Genomic DNA, 22,478 nt, shown 5'->3' with positions numbered 1-22,478 from the left:
TTCGAGCCCGACCGCGGCGGCTGCGTTTTTATGGAGGAAAAACGCTAAGGCGCCCGTGTGCTGTGCGATGTCAGTGCACGTTAAAGATCCCCAGGTGGTCGAAATTATTCCGGAGCCCTCCTCTACGGCACCTGTTCTTCCTTTCTTCTTTCACTCCCTCCTTTATCCCTTCCCTTACGGCGCGGTTCAGGTGTCCAACGATATATGAGACAGATACTGCGCCATTTCCTTTCCCCCAATACCAATTATTATTATTATTAAGGAAGGAAGTGGCGAAGTATCTTCCTCACATCTCAGCGGACACCTAGATCACGCCTGCACGGCTATACCACGGCTGCAATTCGGAGGCTTTCAATGAGCGCCAGATTGATTCAGCGATGTCCTCAGGGTGCCCTGAAGGCAGTTCGTGTCCGGGAACGCAACACCACTCCCAATAAGAGTTTACTACTCCAGTAACCTTTCGCACTGGGTTATATGAGAAATGTGCCTTGGGACGGGGCGTTTTCCTCGAACTACGTGCTTCGGAGCCGCGCGTCGCTGACTGAACTACGGCGGCTGGTGTCCATACGGGGACGCCCGCTCTCTCCGGACCCCCACTGCGCGCGTGATTCGGCGTCTACGCGTGCACTTTGGCTGCTCGAGCGCTTAACGCACCACTCGTTTAGACTTGTCGTTCCCCACGTCTCAAGGTTGTTTAGCGGACATGCTCTGTGGTGAACTTCGCCTTGTTCTGCAGTATTTCGCTGGCGCATGCTAACCGAACTGCAAGGGGAAGGTAGCAGCGTTTTGGTGCTGTAATAGAGAGAATGATACCGAAACGCTGTAATAGAGAGTATATAATAGAATGTAATAGAGAGAATGGTAACCCGACGCGGTGGCTCAGTGGTTAGGGAGCTCGGCTACTGATCCGGAGTACCCGGGTTTGAACCCGACCGCGGCGGCTGCGTTTTTATGGAGGAAAAACGCTAAGGCTCCCGTGTGCTGTTCGATGTCAGTGCACGTTAAAGATCCCCAGGTGGTCGAAATCATTCCGGAGCCCTCCACTACGGCACCTCTTTCTTTCTTTCTTTTTTTCTTTCTTTTTTTTCTTTCTTTCTTTCTTTCTTTCTTTCTTTCTTTCTTTCACTCCCCCCTTTATCCCTTTCCTTACGGCACGGTTCAGGTGTCCAACGGTATATGAGACAGCTACTGCGTCATTTCCTTTCCCCCAATACCAATTATTATTACTACAGAGAGAATGGCGCCAATAAATTGACGTGCAATTGGGCTCGTTTGCACGCCGTCTTCACCATTCATTCCGAAGTATGTATGCTATAGCTGTTTTACAGTTTGTACGAAGGACCCGTTGATGACCCTCTGGCAACACTGCATTACGCAAGCGCTATCTTTGCGCGTTGGCACGCTGAGAGGTCGAAATGAACAAGGAGAGGGTTCTGCGTTTCCGCGGATCAGCGTTGTCGCTTTCTGCCGTGACTAACAGCCTTAGCTACCGAGGCTCATCAGTCGCGGGATCGATTCCAGACCGCCAGGTTGGCACCTCTATGTAGGCGATTTGCACGTTGGGAAACCTCTGGTGACAGCCTAAACTATTTCTACTAGGGCGTGCGTCACTGCACTGCTTTAGAACGAAAAAATAAACTTGATTTGTTTAAATGTCTCGGTACCACGTGATGTTGCCTTGACGTCTACAGCACAGTGAGCTGATCATTCATCGGCGTATAACACGCTCGTGTAAAACCCCACACAATGGAGGTCTCAGTGGTCCCCTTCTCTGCCGTGATTACCTCACCTCACCTGTTCCCGTCCCTTTCCATTCTGGTTCCTTCTGCGTCCATATTGGTCCATTTATTGGTTTCCCTTATCGTATTTGAGCTCTCATTCATCTTGAGCGAGAAGCAGGATTACCATACCTCTGTGAGAAAATCAACAAAAAATTTTCTGTTTTCACAACACATTTTTTGTAATATTTTGCGGCCATGAGCTTGTAGCAACAACAGCAGTTTGTGTTAAAACAACATTATGTTATGTAGTAATGCGCCGTTCCTTGTCGAAGTAACAGAAATACAGAAAAATACTAGAACACTAAATAAAAATATGCCACATTACGACATAACGACAAAAATATTGTGTGGGGTTTAGGCACGATACTGTAGCTGTTTTTTTTCGACTGAGATCGGTCATCCTGTTTGGCGCTTCCATATAGAGATGAATAAAGTACAGCTCGCACAACTCGCCACCTTGCTGCAGCAGTATACGTCGCTTCCATTCGCACCTAGAGCAGTGTCATACGTTCGGAGCTTGGCGCTGCTTTTCAAAGTAGGACAAACCTCGTGAATGTATAATCACGGCACCCCGACTGTGCACCCGCAGTCGAAACCCGGGGCACATTGGCGAACAAGGGCCACGCCTCGTCTCGCTCCTCACTTCGTTCATGAGTATTTAGTAATCGGGCTCGCGTGACTGGCGACTAGCGAGGCCCAATGGTAGTTAAGTGTTAAGAAATGACAGCATTTGAGAGTATTGCAGCTCGTGTTGCTTACCATTTCGTTCTCTCTTATTCTACTGTGTTCCGTTTCTACCGAAGCTGGACAACGCTATATTTGGCGTTGCTTCTCCCAGCGGGTTATCTGAGTTTAAGGTCTTGGCATGCTGTCTTGGCACGCTCCACTCAAAAATCTGAAAATTAAAAAAATTCTTCCACTAGATAATAATTACCAAGCGAAGGGGCTATTCTCCCGCTAACATCCACCGTTCTGCAGGTTCCCAAGGTAACTGGGACGGTGGTACCGCGCGAGTTATACCGAAGTGCGCAAACAAAATAGAATTTGGAAAAGACTGGTTATATTGCTCCGCCTAGATTTTTTCTGCTTCTCGGCCTGTGCGTTGTCAGCACCACGTAACATTAAGACGCCACTACACCCAGTACACAGTACGCAGTACACTGTAGACAGCACACATCTACACAGTACAAGACAGTTCTTACTGTTCACACAACGAATATCATTGCTTGGCGCCGCATTCTATTTACAGAACCACTAAGGCAGCGAGACAAGCCATAAACACAGAATATAGCATCTTGTGCCTACTCCTTAAAAGCGTTGTGTATGCACCCCTACCTGTGAAATAATTGAGCATGTGTCAGCTATCTCCATAAAGTCTTCATAAAACCACGTTTCTTCGGAGAATTTGGATGTGATTGCATCTCTTGTTTCTACGGTGGTAGATTTAAAGTATTTTACAAACGTAATTCATTCAACGGAGACATATAAGGCTGTTAAAAAATAAGACTAATTACTGGGAAATCTCGTACTCCTCAATTCGTATTCGCCACCGACTTCGTTCCATTAATCTATATAATTTTAAATGTGGGTGCACAGAGTACAAGATACGGCCATTAACGTTCATGGAGCTGTATACCCAGCTTCAATGGTAAAGTGCTCGTCAGCCGTGGTTAACGATGGCAGCTCGCATTGCGAAGCCAAGATGCCGCACAAGACAGATACGGCGAGACGTTATCAAAGCGACCGCGGACTAGGAAGACTAGGAAGCTTAGTTTGCATAGGGGGCGCCATAAGCAGCAGTACTGTATATGCGTAACAGATAAAAGGTAAAAGAAGAAAAATTGAAAGCGCCACATGTGCACGCTTTGCAGTAAAGAGAACGTGCAGCCATTGGAGCAGTGCGGGTTTCGAGACGTAACATGAACCACCGTAGTGGAGAAGGCATACCAAAGGGGTCCAAAAAAGAAAGAAGTCATGCACGTTTTAGTCTCCGCAGAGTTCGTTTCAGTTTGGTGAAGTCCTCCCTCGCGAGATCCGATGACTTGAAAAAAGAGAAATTAAGAAACACGGAAGAGGGGGACGACCGAAACCTCGAAGACACAAGACTGGCGCGCTATTTTGCATGGGCGTGCCTCATGCGACGCACGTGTACGAGTGTTCGGGTTTCAAACACGCTCTCTCGGCGCTCCTTCGGCCAAGAGGCGGCAGTGGAGCCCGAATAAGCGCGACCGAGGCGCGCCGCGGCTCAAGAGGGGGCTCGGAACGGAGGGGAAAAAGAAAAAAAAATACTGAAAAGGACTTGACAAGCAAAGCAGCCAAACACGACACACGTGGTGGTGGCAGTCGGGAGCCGAAACGTCCCCTTCCTCCTCTCCACCATCGCGGCCGCGTTGCATCACAAAACAAAAGCTGCAGTTACGTCTCTTCATGCGATGTGGAGAGAAGAAAGTGCATGAAAAATGGCGACGCACTGTCGCGAGGATTGGTGGATTCCCCTCCTCTGGCTTGGGGGCGGAGTTTGGCACGCGGAAAGAGTGTGACGCTGCTTTTTCCAAAGTGTAGAGGAGGGGAGGGGGCAAAGGTTGACGAGAGTGCTGAGCTTTGAGCGACTAGAACTCGGTGAAGTAAGCAAGGGGTCAGAGCTCCACTCGGATTCACTTCCGCGTTTGTTCTCGGTCGGTCAAGTGTTGTCAGCAAACACTTATGGAGTGATCATCGAGTAAGTCTCCGCAGTGGTTCTAGCGTTTCAGTCCGGGTGGATGATTTACCGTTGTGAGCGATTATTAATACGGGCCCTTCGCTACAGCAACGGCAATGACCTTGCACTCGAAGTTAGCAAGCTAATAGCGAAGTGACACTAGAACCGTTCCGATTCTTCAGTCCGCTGCCGCCCCTTCACTATTTCTTAAATTTAATTCTTTACGGCATTGTTTAGACGCGCAATTATCAGTTTCATTCGTGTGGCCCTGAATTACAAACACGCATAGGCTATTCCAAGGTTTATTAGCAGGACGCTTGTCCGAACCCCCGAAAAATTTTTTTAACCCAGCATTATTAAGGTGCAGCAACTGAAAGGGTAGTGAAGATACAAAACCACGTAGGCGTTTTCATATTATCGAACTGCGCTCGTTACGTTTGAGTTTCAGTGATGTCTCCAAATCGATCATAAGCGGTCCTGAATAACGAAGAGGACCGTTGCAGGAAAGAGGAAACCTATTTGATGAGAGTGTTGGACATAGCCAAGTGCGACAGGAACTCGGAACTTGTCATGTGCATGAATTATCATGTATGTGTGGGTCTCAGCTGTGTAGTTGCTGAACTCATCTAGAAAAACGTGTGTGTTGGTAGCCGCCGTTGCGGACTTGTGTAGAGCGTGTTAGTACAGCAGAATTAATTCTGAGTTTTCAAGTTTTACAGTAAATTTTAATGTTTTAGTGCGCTGCGCATTTTCCTGCTGGATTTTGCAATTTCACACTTGGTGTATTTTCCGGTGTAATGTCAGCTCTTTTAGAGACGGTACCTCCATGCATATACAATTGTACCTCGTTATACAGTAACGCTTTGAAACTAAATATGGGTATAACGAAGGAATGACGATTCCCCTTGGAAGCTCTGTGAACACGGGCTATAACGAAGTAATCGCTGGGCCCCTTCAACTTTGTTATGACGAGGTTCAGCTGTATCCTGAAGAAAATTTGCTACGCAAAACATTCCAGTTGTCTATAATGATCTTCTTGCCCGCGCGCTCTGCAGTCCAGGACCCGTCGCAGAAGTGCCTTTTGGAACGCAGCCGACCTCGAGCCCGGCTGACCCGATCCAAGGCCGTGACCGCGATGCACCTTGACCTGTCGCCGTCCCAGGACTGCTGCGTTCGCGACCTCTCATCCGGTGACCCACTCTTACCGTCGCAGGGGTGCTTCGTGCCCAGCCCCTGCTCGTCCTACACATCCGGCCACTCGGCATCGGTTCCGCATTCGGCTAGCCCCGAAGACGCTTTCGGCTGCTTTGGCGACTTCCAGGAGGAAGAGTTTTTCGGTGCGCAGGACCCTATAGTTGGAAAGGACTCTGTTGCGTTTCCGGAGAAACCCTTCTGCGAGGACCTTAGCACGCTGGGTCTCTTTGTCCAGCAGGACCAAGTGTTCGACGCGGCCAGTCCGACCGGGCCTTTTCCCAAGAGCGAAGACAACCTCGACTCCCACCATCACTTCTCTTCAGAGAGTGCCTCGAGAGAGGCAGACGTCAGAGCGGGAAGCCTCGTCGAAGAGTCGCCTGTCGCTGCACTCTTCGAGGCCGACGAGCAACTCAAGATGGCGCCGGACGTGGGTTCGAGCTGTTCCGACTTGTCGGCCATGACGAGTTCCTCGCCGACGCTGTCCACATTCACCAGCAACAGGAGTTCGGCACGCTCTTCCTTCACGAGCCGCCGAAGCAAGAGGTCTCTGTCCATATCGCCCACGTCCACGGACGGCATGGACCTGAACACCATCATCCGGTCGTCTCCGACGTCGCTGGTGGCGTACCTCAACGGCAACCGGTGTCCCTCAGCGTCCAGCCTCACGACGCCCACGCCGGGAGCCTATGGCCACTTGTCCGCAAGGCCAACGAGTCCTCGCTCCAACGGACACCGCATCAGCACACCTTACTCGCCGACTGTGCTCAAGATGGCCACGCGGGAAGAAGCAGGTTCTCCGTTCGACAACCCGGGTCTCGTCCTTCAGGCCATCGACGAAGTGGACCAGCTGACGGACTTGAGGGACTACGACTTCCTCGAGCCTGACGACAACTTGGCCGTTATCAAGCAGCAGCAGGCGGTGGCCACAGACGTGGTCATCACCGACGAGCCTGCCGGAGTCGACTTCGGAGAGTCCGTCGTCGACTCTACGCAGCCACTCCCCAGCGTAGCCTCTCTGCTCGTGGACCTGCAGAAGCCTCCTCCGCCGTCCTACGACCAGCACATGGCGAGGAAGCTGGCCTTTCAGAAGATGTACTCCTCGGACAGCAGCCAACCGTCCAACTACTCGAGCTTCGAGAGTACAGGCTCGGCGGATGCGGACTCGACCACGGGCGAGGTGTCGCAGCAGCACCAGCAACAGCCGCGCTCCTACGACTGCCAGTGGATCGACTGCCGAGCGCTGTTCGATGAGCAGGAGACCCTGGTGCGGCACATCGAGTCCTGCCACATTGACCAGCGGGTCCGGGACGAGTACACGTGCTTCTGGCAGGGCTGTCCTCGCCGTCATCGGCCTTTCAACGCCCGCTACAAGCTCCTCATACACATGCGCGTACACTCCGGCGAGAAGCCCAACAGGTGCACGGTGAGTACTGTTCTACGTCGTCATTTTCCTCCCATTCACCAAGTAACTATGTATAGGCAGAGCAACACGAAGTGAGAAATATTCCGGGTTCTCAGCAGCTTCTAGTGCTGCACACACACGTCAGCTTTGGCAGTTTAAGACATCCGACATTTTTGTTTCATTCACCCCTTTATGCCCAGATATTAAAAAAAGTCCGATAAATGCAATGAACTCTCAGGGTTTCATCACTAATGGTTCATTCAGTGTAGGAATGAAAAAAAAAAGATTTGTTAAAAAAAATACGGAGGGCACAATTAAGTTTATCTAAGTTCGATTATTTCTGGACATATAATAACGATAAAACCATGCGGAAATACTCAGGCCCATCATAATGATCATCATCTAAGGCGCATAGCTTAAATCAAAAGAAACAATCAAAGCGGCTCTATCGTCTGCCAGAGCAACATTATGACTCCTATAATATAGGCTGTTGTTTTGTAGTTAGGGCAAGTTTTTCGAGGACTTTATCTTTTAGCAGGCCTCCTGCATCTTTATCAGCTAGCACAGTCACCTTACTTTGATAAACTTGCTGGAAGAGACCATTCTTGCAACTGTGTTACCAGTTCATGTGCTGTGAGAAGAAATGAACGTTATTAGCGTTTTCGTGCAGGTGATACGCCTGTCATTACAGGGTTAAAAAAATTAAGCATTCTACTCAATAGCAAACAAATGCACAGCGCGCCCATTGGAGGCACAAAAAAATTTTTCACAGAGAACGCTAGCATCACCACGCCTTCAAGAGGCATGAAGGGAAGGCAAAGACAATCAGGTCTGAAGCTGTAAGAAAATGACGCCATGTATCTTTCCTTGAGGCAAATTGACCAAATCAGCTTAAATACACATTTCCTACTCTCGATATCAAACATGTGTCAATTAAGAATGTGAAGAGCGGGGTTGATTTGAGGTGCATGATCGTCTTGGCGAAAATAGAGCGTACATGAACCGGAGCATTGTTGTTTGTGTTCGTACTTCTGCTCCGTTTGTGCAAGAATTGTTTTCACCAAGAAATATTATAAGTCGCAAACAGCACTGCTCTGAGAGGCTGTAGAACCGGTAGCAGTATCGGGCAAGAGTTAGTAGCACAGCGACCACTCAGGGCATAATTCATCACCGGCAATTTGAAAATAGTTATCGTCATTAACGGAAAAGTCGAGAACACGAATTTAAAATGTCTATGCCAAAAGTGTCCACAGATGTGGATGGCCAAAGAACCTCATTGCTGGCTGCATTCGCAGCGAATAGCAGCCAGTGGTGAGATCCGGTCGCCAAACACCCAATGGTGTCGTTTCCCACCGAAGCTTGAAAGCTGCGGGTATACCTCAGTCACCAATCACAGAGAACCTAATGGACTAATGGACAATGGACACGTTATGAATACGGATCCTGGCCTTTATGTGCGACAGGGTGGTACCAACTGAGCATACTGTGAAGTAGAGACAACTATGTCTGCAGTCCCCACAGAGAAATGTGTCTTTAAAGTGTAACCGGCGTTACCCAGCTCGCAACAATGCACAAAGTTGACGCAGGTACCATTTGCGCCATTGGTACTCTTGAACTGGATGGACGTTACGAGACGCTTGTCACCCCCACACACCTCACTCCTCCTCGTCGCCGTCAAAAGTCTTCAAACTTTTCAGCAGTGCTGTGAAGCACTCAAGGCACCTGTCAAGCTTTAAACTCCTATCAGGGGAAACAAATCTTTCTTTTAGATATTGAAGGCCATTTGGTGTTTAAGGGTGGCGTGGGTGGTTCATTGTGAGACTCAAAAGCAGATCGCATGGCCCGGAGACTTTCGATAGAGACTGTACAGGTGTCCCAAAAGTAAAGCAGAGCTCGTGTCTGTGGAAGAACTGCGCTGCTTTGCCTGGGCAGCTGATGGGTGACCCTCGAAAGAACAGAAGTTGTAGGGCGGTCGACTAGAGGTCACCACAATCGGTTCTGCCACCGCTCACGTGCTTCGTTTTACATCATTTAGGAGGAAGTGAAAGAAGGAAGAGAGAAAGAGGCGCCATAGAGGAGGGCTCCGGAATAATTTAGACGACCTGTGTATTTTTAATGTGAGCTTAGATCGCACGGCACAGGGGCGCCTTTTGCGTTTCGCCCCCATCTAGACGCGGTCACAGCTGCCGGGTTCGAGCCAGGGTACTCCGGACCAGTAGCCGAGCGCCCTAACCACTGAGCCACCGCGTCTGCTAAATCAGTAAAGAATTCGATTGTGGCAACTGGTTGCCCGGCTGAAGAAAGGAAGACGCGCCATTTTCTCTCAAAGCGCGCCTTAGGTTCAATGAACGGAGCATGGGTCGTGTGCATCCAAGCACGAAGTGAAAAGGTAAAAAAAACTCGCCTACGCACAAGCACACACACGCACGGAGGCAGCTATTAAGCATCGACGACGGTGTCACTAGAAAGTAACGCCTCTCGGAACGAATGCACCGAGCCACATGCGGCTCATTTTTAATGGCCTCCGAGATTCGTACGAAAGGCGATAGTCGAGGCGTCATCCATAAAGCAGTCATCGCCGTTAGGCAGCGTCTTATCCGAAAGCGGTGCCTCCTTACTTGTTTTTAACGACGCAATATGCGCGGAGCACGGAGGGCACGCAATAAAAATGGCGCCACCGCTGCATCTTGGTGGAGCTCGAGCCGCCAGCTACGTAGAAAAACCACCGCTCAAAAACAAGAAGGCTTTCTTTCCACCCCTTCAAGTTGGCACCCCCCGCTCCACATTCTTTTGGCGCTTTTTATTTATTTTTTATTTTTCTCAGCAGCGCTCGACGTCGAGTTTGCGTGCGAAGTGCGTTCTGGGTCTGTGGCGTCGTCACCCTCTCGAGCGCGAAATGCCGTAGCACCCACGGCAAGCAGCCGATGGATGAGAGAGGGCTGACGCATATCGGGTTACTTCCGAAGGGGAGAGAACCAGCGCTGCAGTAGAAGCAGCAGCAGGTTCCTAAAGAGGTTGAGAAACGGGGGAGGGGGGGGGGGTGCTCAGTCGGCTCGGTGTTTTGGCTCTCAGGGCATGGCGCGCGAAGAAACGGTGGGAAAGTCGGGCTCCCCGACGTTCCATCCGTGCATGTGCGTGTGTGCAGTGCTGTTTGTTGCAAAGCACGTGCATGTGCGCGCTAATATGGCCCTTTTCGCTTTTGCCATTTCTGGTCTGATGACTCGTAGCTGTTGCATGTTTCGGCGGCGGCGTCTCCCAGGCCTGGGAACTCGGACGTGCAGTGCTGAACACATGGCGCTGTCCCTCTGCCGATATGAATAATTTAGGCGCCCTTCCTCGAGCACCGAAAAAGACTAAGAAGGGGTGGCGTAGGAGGCGTGGGAATTATTGTGCATGTTTTGACACACGTGGAGCTATTTTGCAGGAAGACATTTTCACTTCCTGATAGTTTAGTAGCCCTTGATGACCAACGTGGGAGACGTTTAGTTCTTTTCTTTTTTCTTGCGTGGAGAGAAGGCAACAGGAAGTTAGATGAGACAAGAGGAGGCTAGCGTGGCCGTGGGCCCTTGCACACTACTGCATTTGGATGGCACATGAGGTGTAGCAGACGTGTGCACAAGCACACATGCACACTCTGAGCTAATTAAATATTGCGAGTGAGTTCTGTGACCCTTAAAGAGGTCAAAAGAGTCTGTGCAGTAGCAGATCCGCTAATCAGGACAAAGGCGTGAAATCTATAAAGTCTTCATTTAGACGTTCATGAACTGCGTCTCTGAGGTATCCTATCTGCACCACATATGTAAAGGATCCACCATTCTCTGATGCCAGGTAAACATCGTAGAAATGTAGCAATATTTGCATTCGCAGTGGCGAAGTGCTATTCTTTGAACTGTTTGATTGCAGGAAAAATTTAAAGTAGAACAGCCTTCGCATGAGGTATTGTTGTGCTCAGTTGCATTCCAAAAGCGTTATGAATGCTGTTTAATGCAGTAATCGCGCTACTGTATACGCTCAGGCGTGCACGCAACCGAACGTTGAACGACGAAGCCGAGCTTTGAATCCGCAAGTGAAAGATTGGATGCCCGTCCACACATTATAGCGCGCAATATACTGATGTTTTTAGGCACTGACCACCTTCACTGTTTCTCTGAGGCATTTAGAAACGGTCAGCTACACAGCATATGGCATCGACCTGAACGGTCACCATGAGTTTGGCGTTGTTTCACCACAAATGCTCGTGCGACAGAAAAATGCATTGCTGTGGCTTGTCAATCAAGGATCCGGGTCCGCTAAAGTGCTGTGCTTACTATACGCGCAGTTCGACGGTTGCACCAAGGCCTTCTCGCGGCTGGAGAACCTCAAGATTCACCTACGCTCGCACACGGGTGAGCGGCCCTACTCGTGCCAGTTCCCGGGCTGCCCCAAGGCATTCAGCAACTCCTCGGACCGCGCCAAGCACCAGCGCACGCACCAGGACACGGTGAGATTTTGCTTTGCTGCTGACTTGCTGCCTGACCTACGATGCAAGCGTGTGAGTTGTTGTACTGCTTCATGATTAAATCAACTGTGCGAAAGAAACAGGGACAAAGACAAGAAAACACGTGCACACACAGAGCGCAGTTTTCTTGTCTTTGTCCCTGTTGCTTTAATGTAGTTTAATCATGAACGAGAAGCACCAGCTAGCCCGCCAGAAAACCCTTCATGAGTTGTAATGACGGGTAAAAAGCTCTGGCCGCGCGGCAGCTAGCAAAAATGGGCGAGGCACCTCATTTGTTCCACACTGACGAATAGCCCAGCTATAGCTCAGTTTAGATTCGCAGCTACAATAGATGGATAGTTGAGGCTGTGTTTAGCTGCAACCATGAGCCTTGGACGTTGAAAAGCTTCACGCAATGAAGGCAAACGAACGCACTTTACCAACAAGGTAGCGGTAAATCTTTCTTAATGCAGAAGTCGGCCTTAAAGCATTAATATTTTGTCATAGAAGCTTTTCTTCGATCCTGTAGTACCACACTGAATTATCCGGTGCCGGGCTTTAAGACAAAAAATTGACTGCTTGGCAGGTGCATCTTTCTTTACTGGAGACTGCCGATAGTATCCGCGTGACGTAATAAAAAGAAACAAAGAAATCAGCACGTAAATGTGATATGTAGGGTAGCCTGACTCTCTCAGGCTACTCTAGATAACACGCGCAAATTAGCTGCAGTATCTAGTATTCTCCGCGCGAGTTTTCTTAGCTCTGTATGAGCTCAACCACTTCTTGCTGAGGTACTCGCCGTGCGAATAAATTTTTCTAGAAGTGAACTTGCTCCAGAGGTCGCCAGCAGTCTAACGGTTCGTAATAACGAGATTTCAAGGAAGCTCACCTTTAAAGACAGTTTTTAAAGGCGATAGTGCAGAGCCTAAGCCAAGGCGAGTAGTGCAATACCTGGCACATATATTAGGCAATTGGTAACTCGGTTAAAGTTGGTTTAACTTGATCGTTTATTAAAGCGCACTTCTCTATCCACATCACCTGTCTGTCGCTCTCTAATTCTATTCTTGTGTCTCAAATGAATTGACGCAACACGATGCCTCAAACTAAGACGGTGTTGTGATCCCCGCCGTGTCATCTTTGGTGCAGAAACCGTACGCGTGTCAAGTTCCGGGTTGTTGCAAAAGGTACACAGATCCCAGCTCACTGCGGAAGCACTACAAGAACCACCTCTCCAACGAGGACACGGCACGGAAGAAGGTGAGTAATTATTGAGAGTAAGAAGACATGGAGAATGAACTGAGGGCCACGGACTCGTCGCATTTACACGCGAAAAGAGGCAACAACTCATTCTATTAGATAATTTTTGCACAGTAACTATGTGCGCGATTCTACGTCGTAGTGGTAGACACCACTTATAAGAGCGTCTGAGGAACCCCGTAACAGTATAGGGCAGCCAAAGCTTCAGGTCCGGTCAGCCAACCACTTGAGTGGAGGTCATTCTACGGAGTAACGTTGTCGGCTGTCATAAGCAGAAGCGGAGTACACGGCATAATGTTTCTAGGGGAGCTCATAAAAAAAAAATTGCCGCAAGGTACCCATGGGAACAAATGCGCCTAGACTGCCGTATTCGTTCACTCATTCGTTGATCTAGGCGAATGACCTCTAAGCGTGGCCTTGTGGTAGAGCATCCGCCCTGCATTCGGGGGGTGCTGGGTTGGATCCCCAGTGCCACGGGGTACCCACCGGTTTTTTATTGGGTGCAAGATTTCCCCCAGCCCGGTGCTCGACTCTTCTAGGGTGAGATGCTTGGGAAAAAGGTCCTGGACGAAACAGTTGCCTTGACGGATCATAGGTAAAAAAAGGGCCACAAGTTGGGCTTCTACCGCACTGGTTTGGTTTGGTCTAAGACCCTTTTCCCAAGCATATCACACCTAGAAGAGCCGAGCACCAGGCCGGGGGAAATCTTGTACCCATGAAAAATAGGTGGTATCCGGTGGCACTGGGGTCAAACCCAGCACCTCTCGGATGCGAGGTGGATGCTCAACGACAAGGCCACGCTTCCTGAATTATTCCATGGGTCACTCAATGCCTAGATGGTTCACTTACAGATCTGTTTATTTCCTCACTCAGTCACTCTAACACTCCCTAAGTCACGCACTCACTCCTTCACACACTCGTCTCACTGCGTTGGTAAAGAAGTTAACACGCTGCTGAGGAATTCATGCTTTTCATTAAATGTACTTCATCCTCTCCTGTGTCTTCCGGTGAATGTCTTAAACAGCGCACAAACTTCTTTACCACCATAATGTTACACTAACTAGCCCAAGTGCAACATTGGTACCCGCAACCACTGACTTGCTCCCTAGCTCTATAGTAGGAACGTAAACAGAATGGCACCTTGGTGCACCCTCCGCTTCCAGACAAGGCCCGCGTAGCTTCCACAGATCACCGCTTGGAGCTAGTTCGCCGCGCGAGTGTTTCAGTACTGGAGGCACGGAAGACGGCGAAGAGGAAGACGCATGTTAATATTTTCTCCGCGTTTCCCTCCGCAGATACGCAGCGAGAACGACGTGGAGTCCGCTAGCAGTGGTGCCACCCTCGACAGCTGCCTCGACTCGCTGCAGCCTGCGTACGCGTCCCGCGACCGGCCCAAGCTGGAGCACGCCGACAGTGGCATCGGCCGGTCGCCTGGGGCCAGCTCCGTCAACGAGTGCTGCTACCGGCCAGGTGAGAGACACTCCCTTCATCACGCTTGCACCCTATTCCTTCCTATCCAGATCAACCACGCTCATGCAGCGCTAGGTTAACAAAAGGAACCGCGACTTGAGACAGGGCAGTCCATGCCCTACTTGAGGTAGAATCCACTGGTGTTGCTCTGCCGCATGCTTTTCTTTTCCCTTTATTACGTGCAAGTGAATAGCAACCCCTGCCTCCCGATTTGATCCCTCAGTGTGGGTATGTGTCACCTTTTGAAAGGCGAACAACAACAACAAGAACAATAACGACAAAAACAACAAAAACAACTTCTGGTAGAGAAGTGGACAGTACAAGCGGACTGTTCTTATCTGACCTAAGTCCTGGATTGGATTGTGCGGTTTTAACGACCCCAAGCGACTCAGGCTATGAGGGACGCCGTAGTGGTCTATCGATTAATTTAGACCACTTGGACGTCTTTAACGCGCACTGATATCGCACAGGACACGGGCGCTTTTGGATTTTTCCTCCATCGAAATACAGCCGCCACGGCCGGGATCGAACCCGCGACCTTGGGATCAGTGCTTTTGACGGAACACTTCCTGTTTCCATCGTATTCAGCGCTGCTATACTGCACTAAACGCATAAGTGAACTGGTGAACTGTATCGCACCAGGATATGCTGGTCCCGAATCGAGTTCATACTGAGTATAAGCATGACCTCAAATAAATTAAGGAAACTACCAGGGAGAACCATGCAGGCAGCGGGCCCCATGTTAATTACAAGAGAAAACCATCGCACGTTGCCGTTCGGCAGGCACGATGTAACATTGAGCCACAGTGTTGAATACCTGATTAATGTTCTGCAACTTGCAACCCAGTATTTTCATCAGGAACGTCTTTAAGTCGAATGTTTTAGAGGAGCCTGAATGTTCAGGAAAAACACAGGAGCTCAGATTACGAACACGGACACAGTGAGGAAAAGGGACAAATGTTGTACTTTCAACAAGCTTTATTGCACGAAAATCGTTTATATGGGAGCTTGTTTAGCCGTGTTTATAGGTACAAATGTGCACGTGTTTGTAGATACAAATGAAGAAAAATCATTTCACTCCGGCAAAGAACCATTAACATATCACTAATGCGATCATCTCCTCGTTTATTTATATAAATAGCTCCAAGCCCAGCATTCTCAGGCAAAAATGTTGAAAATTAGAAAATTGTAAGACACTGTTAAACATTGAAGCTAATGCCGCATTATTGTAATCTGTAGCAAAATCTTTTATTTAAGCGTTTCCAGCTGTCGTATCGAACAGTTAAGACTGCCATAGAAAACCAATGGGGAACGCTTTTGACGATTCCAAACACGTGAATAGAAAAAAAATACAAGACCGCCGTCGGGTGATCTGAGGACATATAGATGGTTATAGTTAAATCTTACATTATATGAAAAAAATTGTGCTCATAAACGGTTTCCCGCTAAAAAAAATGTTTTTGTCTTAAATTGCTGGGTATGTATAAGTTCAAGTTCAGTTTTGTCACGAATCTTCGTAAGCACTTCACAATCCGACAGGCTAGGCGAGCAGGCGACACGATTCTTCTGCGAGCTGGCTTGGCAGTGATCTGGAAGAAGAGAACTTTTTTTTTTGGTAATGAATGCTTGTGCTCACGAAGGCAGTCATTAAGACAATGTCCGGTTTGTCCAACATGAGCATTGCCGCACGTAGGCGGGAACTCATACACGACTCCTTTTTTGCAATCTACGTCGGCGTGAGAAGCCATTGGCTTAAAAGAGGGATCATTAAAGGGTTTCGCTTTCGAACCCCAAAACATTTGCTGGTTGCACGTAGTACAGAACGGCGATTTTCTCGTTGTGTGTCCAGGTCCAGCGTCGAGGGCACTCCAGCTGAGCCACAGTGACAACGACATCCGATGCCGCTCGTCGCCCAACAGCCGCTACGCCCGCAGTCCTGGTCTCTGGGATGACAAGTACGTGCTTGTTGCTCACGTCATCACTCCATTAGTTACAGCGAGAGCTGTTAATGCCATGTTTCCTATTTATGCGGTGTCGGTATCGTAACAGAGGACATGCAACGTGCTACTGTGATTGGTCATAATCGGACGAAGTCATGTATGACGTCGTGATTACGCTTGCCACGCTTACCACGCTTTTTGGTCTGATTGCCAATCACTGGTTCCTTTGAGCTTTGCCCTGCAATGGGTGTAGTCAGGCTGATGATAATGATGGTTTCTTTGAACACAATGACGTCGCTCGGAACGCCACGAGGCTTCCACTAGACCTTACCGTGGTCCTAATGTGAATGCAGTGGCATAAATGGGGCAGACATTTTATACACCCGTACCCAGATTTACTAAACACACTGACTGGCATTGCTATTTCTTACTATCGTACGTGTCGCTGAAATTCTAATTGCCACAGTGGTTGACATCAAGACAATTTTTCGCCTCACTCTCATATTCATGTACAGTCGGAGACAAAAGTCTCTAGGACGTGTGGGCCGCAAACAAAGCCTATAGCTCTATTATTAGACCCCGGATGGAGACCACAAGAGCCGAAAGTCAAATTGACCTTCATTAATCTGTTGTAGTGAAATGATGTAATCGCTGACAAACATGACGCTTATGGGCTTAAAGGACTTTCCGAGAGTGCTGGAGTGTTTAGACTTTATAGCACTACGTTAGTGAACAGTTCACGCAGTTTCCTCTCGCGAACTTGCTTCTGACATTGTAAGCGCTCGCCCTACTGGCCAAGAAGAGTTCTACGTGCGAATAGTGTATTCCACGAGAAGTCCACACAAATGAAACGGAACATACATCTGCATGCTCCGCTGTTACTTTTACAAGATAAATTAGGTGTGAATGTAGAAAAAAATACGAATTCTTTATCAAGGACATTATAAAAGGTAGAGAAATAAAAGGTAGAGAAAAAAATGTTAACTGAAATTATTTCGAACTGTGCAAGTTGTATAGATAAATTTTAGCAATAGGGATAAAGAGGCGAGAAAGAAAAGCGGGCAGTGAGACAGCAAATACACCAGGACAGGGGTAGTCAAGGTCTGCGCATTGATATCGTTCCTGATGCCCTGATGCCGGCTGCAGTTGGGATAAGATGTTTTAGATTTCAGAGACACGCGCATATGCTACCGGAAGGCACGGTGAAAGAACAGAGAAACAATCCACACGTCCATCGTACTCCAGGTTTCACACAGTAGGAGTTGCTTTTGCTTAGTAGCAATGTCACTAGCCAGTACCAATCCAAAAAGAGATTTCTCGCCCAAAAGTGACAGTTCTTTTGAACAGTGAAACAATCTCTGCTCTCTCGCCACTTCTTCCTGACGTAAAAACGTGCCAACAAATGGGAACCACTGGCTTGGTCTCGCCGCAGACTACACCCCCAGGGCTATCCAATCCCGCTGTTCCGGACGAGTTCCTTCACGGACACGAGCCTGCCCCGCAGCCCCACGACCAGCGTCCTGCTTGAAGTGCCCCGCTCGGACGTCCACTTCACGTCTGTAGAAGGTCAGCGCCAACTATTGGCTCTCCTTTATTTGTTCTGATGTACAAAATCGGCCGCCTATGCTCGCCCATATCCTCATCATCCTAACTACCATCCACTGTTGAAAAAAAAAACTCTATTTACAGGGCTCTCGTTTAACAGCCCAGCTCATCCTTTTCCGTGTGAGCCCATCCAATCAAACTACCAGTCATCATCTCTCTACCTGACTCTCGATTGGCCACACTTTCCTTCCCTTTACCTGTTATCGAAAGGATAACAGGGTATCGGAACGGATTTTGATTTCTGGCCCATAAGCGCCTACTGGCAAGATATGTCTATTATATATCTTCCTTGCTAGTACCCCTCAAGATGAAAGCATATAACGCAGTATCTTGCTGCTTCTCTGTCGCGCAGAAATTTGGCAGGTAACGAAATGGCCTGAAATTAAATTGAGGAGAGCGCAGCGAGCCGCAGAGAGGAAAGTGATAGGTGGAACATTAACAGACTGGAAGAGAGCAGAGTAGGTGCGGGAACAAACACGGGCTAATGACATCCCAGTGAAAAATAAAAAAAAGAAACCAACATGGGCAGGGCATGTAATGCAGAAGCAAGATAACCGATTGATTTCTATCAATGATGGAGCGGATTTGAAGAGAAGGCAAATGTAGCAGGGGGTGGCGGAAAATGAGGCGGGCCGATGAGAGTAGAAAGTCTGGGTGGTAAGGTGGTCTCAGGTGGCAAACGACCGGGCTAATTGGAGAAATATGGCGTTGGTCATTGCCCAGCAGCGGACGTAGTTAGGCTGATGAGGATGATGGCCTTAACGGGGCTGTCAATTACCTGCACCGCCCATTTCCTTCTCGCGATTTCCCTTTTGTGAGCGAAAGCAACCACTCCGCTGCACAGGTGGAGGAGGAGTAGGAGGCCAGCAGTGTTCACTGGAGGTGCCCGTCTTGCTGCACCAGCAACAGCGGTCCCTGTCGGCAGAGGAGGAGGAGGAGCCTCTGGCGGCGCTGGACATGTGCGACCTGCGCGCCCTGGGCCACCTGGGAGATTCGCTGAGCTCGCGCGAGGACTCTGCCGACGAGGCACCTCCGCTTCCGCTGGACCAGCAGCCGCTGCCGCCATTCGACGCCAGCTTCTACTCATCGTGCCTGCTTCTCGACGAGCTGCAACCACACTTCGGAGGGTGCGTTGCGGCCCTGTAAACCTTTCGCATTAGCATGTTGGAACCGGGCACTCACCCGCTGTTTATAAACTTGGGGGACATTCAAGATCACCTTAATAGTATGATGCGATGGAGTTAAAGGGTCTTTGCGATCGCTTGAAGGTCCCCTAGTCCACCCTTTCACTGGCTTCGACACGCTTGTTGCCATAGAATACTTGTTTATTACACATTATCGTCTAATTAATTGGTGGCCATAATCAACTAAGACATAACTAATTAACCCCACACATGCTCATTGCTTCTTGATTTTCGACTAAGATGTTACTATCTCTTAACGTTACACTTATCCTTTCCCTGTCCACAGCTGATTGCTCTGCCCTCAGTTTAATTCCACGCCTTTTCGCTACTTCCAAGCTCCTGATCCACAAGTCAATACTGGCAAGATACTGGTGTTGTATGCTTTCCTCCTGAGTAGTGATTGTAAGAAAGGTATATTAGTTATATCTTGCCAGTACTCACCTATGGGCCAGAACCTCAAATCCGTTCCCATACCCTGTTATAATTTTGGTAACAGGTAAGAATTAAGTGGAAAGAATGAGGGGGGGGGGGGCAGCCAAGAGTCAGATGGAGCTGACTGTACACTCACTGTCATTCAGGCTTCTGGAGCAACATTTTCTGTATGACTTTGCACTTTCTGTATGACTCGCGTGACCCATAATTCCCATTCATAATTCCAAAGAAATAACATAGAACGGGGAAATTAGTTTCGCCACCCATTTACGCCTCTCTCAGTTAGATAACGCTTTAGTTGTTTTTCCTGCTTATTCTATAGATATTTTCTTTTTCTGCAGGGTGTCCTGAAACCGACCGAGCCGCCCCTTGAGGCAAGGTGCAAATCTCTGCGGAAAGCTTTGTTCCGCACTCCGTCCACGGATGTAGACTCTGCGCTACTAAGCTCAGCCATCGAGAAAGAAGGTCTATACGCGTGGGTCATCGTCCGAGCCGAATGGACCGCTGCTCTGCAGGACAGTGCGCGCGCAGTGTGTACGCAAGACGACGAACTCTGCGCTTGCGTCCCACAGGACCCGAGAACTCCCGGCCTCATGTGAACAGCAGCCTTGCGTCGTCGTTGTTGCTGCTGTTGTTGTTGTTGCTGTTTTTGTAGTTATATGTCACCTGTCGGGTACGAAACGAGAACACACCTCGACACTTTTTTTATACCTTGCTGCAGTGAGTTTGTTTCTATGAAGCTCGCATAGATGACAAAATCATGGGATGATGCCAGTCACCAAGTGACGCGCAATTCTAAATAACAAGGCGTTGTGGTGTTACGCGATTCGTTACAAGAAAATAACTATGGTTTCCCAAGCAGGCGTGGACATCGTGGTAGCGTATCGCCAAGCCATGCAAGAGCTAGCTGAAGTTTACCTAACTACGGTGTTCTTTGTCAGGCACTTAAAGCTTATGGTTGGTTGCGATCCCCGTTAGGATAGTGTTCAATCAGCCCCGGCTAATGTCAGGAGACTTTGTACCGCCACTTCGACAAATGCGTGTACTACTAGGCGGCTGTATTTACTTCTTGTCTGTTGTCGCTGTGTTTCGAGGACAGGTCAAGAAAAATAATTTAGCCGTTTTCTGACGGCAAAACTAACGTTTGAGTTCTCGCGTAAACGTCATATCGACAGTGGAAGCACGTTTCACACTTCTATTAAAAGAGATACGTCAAATTTTTTAGTTCCATTTCATGGCTTTAAGCGTTGCGTACGGTGTCTGATACCTGTAGCATGATGCCGTATTCACGAATGCGCCCGGAAATATTTATTACCGTGTGAGATCTAAGCAGTGGTTCTAGTCTCGATTAGTGGCAATCGGGGTCTCAGATAATCTCGGCAAGTGGTCGTAAGCCGGGTAGCACCAGCATACCGCCTTTATGCTGCACATGCGGCCCCATGCCCATTGCCAGCAGCTGAATGTTTGGCCTATCATAGTGGTCGCCCGTGCGCAGGCCAGTACGTTTACGAACCCAACTTCACTCAGCGTGATAGTGCTGCTCGCAATAGACTGTGCAAGGTCAATCGAGCACGTGTCCGCGCACATTTTAAAATCAAAATAAAATGTTTTTTTGCGTTGCTCACCTTTGATACTTGGATTTCCGTTCCCTTGTTAAAAATTTGGTGTCTGTAGTCCAAGTGCCACGTTCAGTTTCATCTTGGAAGACGATGCACCCAAGGGTGCCTTGAAATAAAAACGAGTGAGCCCAATCAAATAATCGCTGCTTTTTGTTGGCCCATTCGCATGATGCATCATCATCAGCCTGATTGAGCCCACTGCAGGGCGAAAGGTTTTTCCCATATCTCTCCAATTAACTCTGTCTTCTCCCAACTGCGGCCACCCTATCTACGCAAACTTATTAATCTGATTCGCCCAGCTTTCTGCCGCCCCTGCTAAGCTTCCCTTTCCTTTGACTTCAGTGAGTAACCCTTAAGGACGATCGGCTATTATGGCTTCGCATCACATGCCCTGCCCAAGCCCATTTCTTCCTCTTGATTTCGACTAGGATATCTTTAACCTGCGTTTTTTCCCTGACACACACTGCCCTCTTCCTGCCTCTTAACGTTACACTATCATTTTCCTTTCCTTAGCTCGCTGCGTTTCGTTAGCCTCCGCGTTTATGCTCCATGAGTGAGTACCGGTAAGATACAGCTATCATGTGCTTTGATGCATACACGTGAGAAACTGTCCGAACAAGGGCCCATTTAAATTGTCCCACATGTTGACCGTGTGCAGTGCGATATCAGTGCACGTTAAAGATCCCCAGGTGGTCAAAATTTTTCCGGAGCCCTCCACTACGGCACCTCTTTCTCCCTTTCTTCTTTCACTCTCTCGTTTATCCCTTCCCTTACGGTGTCCAACGATATATGAGACAGATACTGCGCCATTTGCTTTCCACCAAAACCAATTATTATTATTAAGGAACGGCGGCGATGTACGTAGGCTTGTCTAGAGCGCCGAAGCAAGGGTCCTCTGTGGGGCTAGCGATTGTGCCGCTTCTATCTGTATGCTTCTGTACTGATGAACTATCTGTGCGGCTCAGAAGTTCCTGTAAGGTTTCGCTTTCTTCGCTCCGCTGAGCACCGCTTGAGTGCACTAAACAAGCGTGGTCATTGCTGTACTTGCCCCATCAAACCTCACTGGGTTGGCGCTGAGACGACACGCCGTAGTCTTCCGAGGGTCATCCCAGAGGCACTGTGGGCTGATTGAAGTCGGCCTGCATCTACAGAATGTCACGTTTTTAGAACTAGTGCTCTAATAACACTGCAAAAGGAGTTCTTATAAACTTAAAAGGTGAATAAAACTAAAGAGAACATTAAAGCTCCGCTTTAAGTTGAAGCGATAGCGCTAGGGGGTCCTGTTGGCGTATGACTTCGCACACAGACATACTGTTCTATATCATATAACGCTTCACCTACACTTGGGTACAACACTATAGCATTAAAAATCTCTCCCGCGCAAATGCTACTTCTCTTTCATAAATTCATAGGTCGCGG

General features: G+C 48.7%; 1 protein-coding gene across 1 annotated transcript in view; it reads left to right on the top strand.

The window, feature by feature from the left end:
* LOC144111456 (uncharacterized) overlaps positions 1-21,194 on the top strand; it is a 69,242-nt gene extending 48,048 nt beyond the window's left edge. The window contains exons 3-10 of the mRNA XM_077644764.1: positions 5,535-7,096; positions 11,394-11,555; positions 12,699-12,809; positions 14,105-14,279; positions 16,129-16,234; positions 17,652-17,785; positions 18,669-18,951; positions 19,782-21,194. Of these exons, the coding sequence (XP_077500890.1) occupies positions 5,535-7,096; positions 11,394-11,555; positions 12,699-12,809; positions 14,105-14,279; positions 16,129-16,234; positions 17,652-17,785; positions 18,669-18,951; positions 19,782-19,791 (2,543 nt within the window). The 3' untranslated portion in view covers positions 19,792-21,194. The remainder of the gene's footprint in view (positions 1-5,534; positions 7,097-11,393; positions 11,556-12,698; positions 12,810-14,104; positions 14,280-16,128; positions 16,235-17,651; positions 17,786-18,668; positions 18,952-19,781) is intronic.
* Positions 21,195-22,478: the final 1,284 nt, after the last annotated feature.

Source organism: Amblyomma americanum, chromosome 11, assembly GCF_052857255.1.
Source record: "Amblyomma americanum isolate KBUSLIRL-KWMA chromosome 11, ASM5285725v1, whole genome shotgun sequence".
Lineage (NCBI taxonomy): Eukaryota > Metazoa > Arthropoda > Arachnida > Ixodida > Ixodidae > Amblyomma > Amblyomma americanum.
The sequence above is the reverse complement of the archived record's forward strand: the minus strand, read 5'-3'. Positions and strand labels throughout refer to the sequence as shown.